Here is a 3,633-nt window from a genome sequence, read left to right on the forward strand (position 1 = left end):
TTCATGGTGATTTGCTAATCATTTATAAAAAGTAATTCCTTTTCGGAACTTTATGCAGATGCAAGAGAATTATTCCTTGACTTTTAATTTCACCAAGTTTTTGACTTTCGTATCGACATTAAGATCTTGCTCAAGTTAAAACTTTGGTACCAATGTGTAAAAAACCACTCAATTTCAAAACATCTGTAAGGTTTTCTTTTCCCGTGTTTTTTTTTTTACAATATCATCTCTGCCACTGTAATTACACACAAATGTACTGCTTGAAATGATTTATTTATTGATTGGGGAAATCAATATAACAAAAACATGGATTTAACAATTTAACAATTGAATGATAAATCAAAGTTAGTATTAACAGTGTTTTTCAGTTTAACGGCATTTGCTGTCAACCTCCCAGCTGTTAACGAACGGATCCACATCATTTACAGTTCGCCGTGATGATGTCATCATGTCGTCATACACTTCATTGTTGTTGGTTCCAAAAAGTCCACCTACTTTTCCGTGGTACCATCCACTTACAACGAGTTTAAGTTGATCTCTTGGAATGTTATAGTTGACGGTGAATCCACGGCCGTACACGTTAAAGGACTGCTCCTCTGAAACCACACTTAATTCTCCAGATCTGTATGGGGTGCTGATAATTTTTCCATCAACACGAAGCTGCAATATAATTTAAAGTATTGGAAATTGGTTAAGGATCTTAATTTTTTATGTCGGGGAAAGGACGAACGATACCCAATTGAAATTCCATGCAGATTAATTTAATTATTCAAAGAAATTCATACCTTTCCATTGGGGGCGATTTGTAGTTTCTGATTGGCTGTCATGATGATGAGTTGTTGTTTGTCTTTTCCGAGGAAATTCATGATGACAGAGAAATTTCCATCAGTGTAGTCTCGTGCTAGAACATATGAACATTTTCCAGAGAAAGCGTACTCCTCACCATCGAAGGTTGTGACGCGGTTGCCATTCAAAGTAGCAACAGCTGAAATAGAACGATGATATTAATTCAGAACTGAATATATACCAATTACAACAATGAAATAACAAATTAATTCCAGAAGATATACATGTATTACGAAGACATTTCAGTACCTCTGAATGGTGGAATCCAGTTAGAAACATCAGAATCGGGAATGTACTCCGACAGAGATCCCCATTTGTTGGAATATTTTGGGACATAGGAGTGTAATCGATTGACATACTTGGTGACTGATATTTTAGGAAGTTCCCTCAAAGACGGCATAGCTACAGGCAGGTAAGTGTCCATTTGTATTTCCCCTGATTTTGGGTTGAAAACAGTAATCCTAGAGTTTTGAAGGTTGGAAATGGAATTCTAAGTATCCGGGATCCAAACTGTTAAAAGTCTTATTTTATTAAGCCGACTGTTGGATAATCTCTCATTCTACGTATATACTGAAAGAAGATTAACACAAGCTTTGGCGCCAAACTAAAAAAACGCCATTCCCATTCTTGCGTTATCGTGAAGTCTTATGATGGAGGATAATTCTTCTCATGTAAAATCACTCGGGTAGCTATGGAAATCCTTGTTTCAAAACAGATTAAAACTTGCAAACTGCACGAGTGGATACAGTACCTGTAAAATTTCTACGACAACTTCTGCAATATGATGCCTGATATTCGTTAGTCAACATATACAGAATGACTAAGCCTCCAATGTATAGCCAAAACGGGAATGGCTCTTTCAAGTCTGGCGACAAAGCGTGTGCTGATCTTCCTTCGCTATCTATGTACCTGACAGTCAGCTTAATAAAGCTTATATTTTTAACACTTTTGATTTCGGATACTTAGATCACTTGGGTAGAAAAAGACTAATCAGGAACAAAAGGTCAACCAGATAGAAATCATCATCAGGTACGAGCATTTCTGGTCTAATATTTTTTAAAATACCTCATTACAAATTCAGAAAAGAGATGGATTAAATTGATATACATGTACGTATACCATGTTTTATTTTCTTCATACGTTTATTGCATGTTTTCCATATGTTTATCTAACGTTTTGTTTCATATCTTTAACAAATGCATCTGGGATAATTACGATAGAGATACAATCAATGTGACACTTGTTTTCAATCTCGACCCGATTAGACCTCTCTCGTGTCATTATCCAGCCTGACACAGGTACAATTATGAAACTTGTCTGGGCCCAGTTACGAATTAAATCCGCTTGGTTGTTATAAGTCTGGACTTCTATTTAAGTTTAATATCCTTATTTTTCTTTTCTACATATGCTACATCTAGAATTTTCTTCGACGTTTTCCCCTTTCTTTTAACCATGTCCATTCCCAGCAGCAGTGAGTTACCAGATTCCTAGGTAAGTTTATAAGGTCTTTGTGTTCGTACTACAAACTTTATCTTTTGAGGAAATGACTCCCTTGGCTGAAACAACAACTCCTGAATTTCTTAACCCGATAATCATTTTTATCGCATTTTCGCATTAAGTTCTTCCTTTACTTCGCAATAATTTCCTGCCTCTTTTACTTGGGGTAAATTACAAAGTGTCCTCTAAACCATCATGATATGATTCAATATATCAAATCGATAACGATATATGACGTGTAAGTTTTCTAAATAGTTTTTTTTAAATTCTGCACTGAATACATTAAATTGAGCTTTTTAACCACTTGTCATTTGTCTATCCCTTTGTAAATTGTTCATATTTTCATCTACTAAGGATATTTTTATCCACTGGGGATATTTTCACCAAACCAAATGTACGTGTTGTCCACATTTATGTTCAGGTGGTCCATGCATGTTTTGCCTAAATTTTATCATGTTTTGGCTTTCTAAATGTTCAACAGAAATAGAGAATGATTGTTGTGAATAGAAATTAAAACATACAAAAATGTGTTTGTAAGATGTGTATAAGAAATACCGGGAAGTATGCATGTTTGACATAGCAGGAGGTTGGCCATGTGGTCTCTCTACCTGTAACTTGGCTATGTATTTGAAGTAGAAGTAGAAAATATAAACAAGGGTGACTTGAGGTAATCCATACAGATGTGGCCGTCAGACGGGTTCGATTGCCGGTGAATACAAAGCTCAGTAGATTCGGGTGTCCGGATTCGAATCCAGGTCTGATCCGTGGCATTTTCTCCCCTCCTCGTACGCACTGAAACGTCCGTTCAGTCAGGACACCTTTCTGTAAAATTATATAACATTTCCCAGGACACTTAGTTAAAACAAGATGACCTAAGGTCACTCCTATATTGAATTTTGGGTTACCTCAAGATATCATTCTGTGATGTGAAATTATGCAATATACACAATAGTATTTTGTTTTAAAACACGAGTGCCCTATACAATGAAATTTCCCCAGGAATCATTTATGATGTGTAGTTATACAATATTCTACCACGATTATTGCAAAGATCAAAGGAAATATCATAAATTATACAATTTACACAATTTTAGAATATTTCCATATATATATATATATATATATATATATATATATATATATATATAATATTATATTATATTATATTATATTATATTTGACGAGCCAAGGGTAAGCTTTGTTTACCTAGAGTTATTTAAGGAATGTTGCCGGTGTCACCCGACCATTGATGTCAAGCATAACAGAACTGCATAAAAGGCCAATATAATG

At 35.0% G+C, this 3,633-nt stretch overlaps 1 protein-coding gene across 1 annotated transcript; it reads right to left on the minus strand.

Annotated features, from left to right (window-relative positions):
* Window positions 1–254: 254 nt before the first annotated feature.
* On the minus strand, window positions 255–1,345 carry LOC130054815 (apolipophorins-like). The gene is made up of 3 exons (XM_056165727.1): window positions 1,096–1,345; window positions 786–985; window positions 255–660 (listed from the first exon to the last, which is right to left on the minus strand). Exons 1-3 carry the CDS (start codon window positions 1,268–1,270, stop codon window positions 370–372), a joined length of 666 nt encoding a protein of 221 aa, XP_056021702.1. The 5' UTR covers window positions 1,271–1,345; the 3' UTR covers window positions 255–369.
* Window positions 1,346–3,633: the final 2,288 nt, after the last annotated feature.

This window comes from Ostrea edulis, chromosome 5, assembly GCF_947568905.1.
Source record: "Ostrea edulis chromosome 5, xbOstEdul1.1, whole genome shotgun sequence".
Lineage (NCBI taxonomy): Eukaryota > Metazoa > Mollusca > Bivalvia > Ostreida > Ostreidae > Ostrea > Ostrea edulis.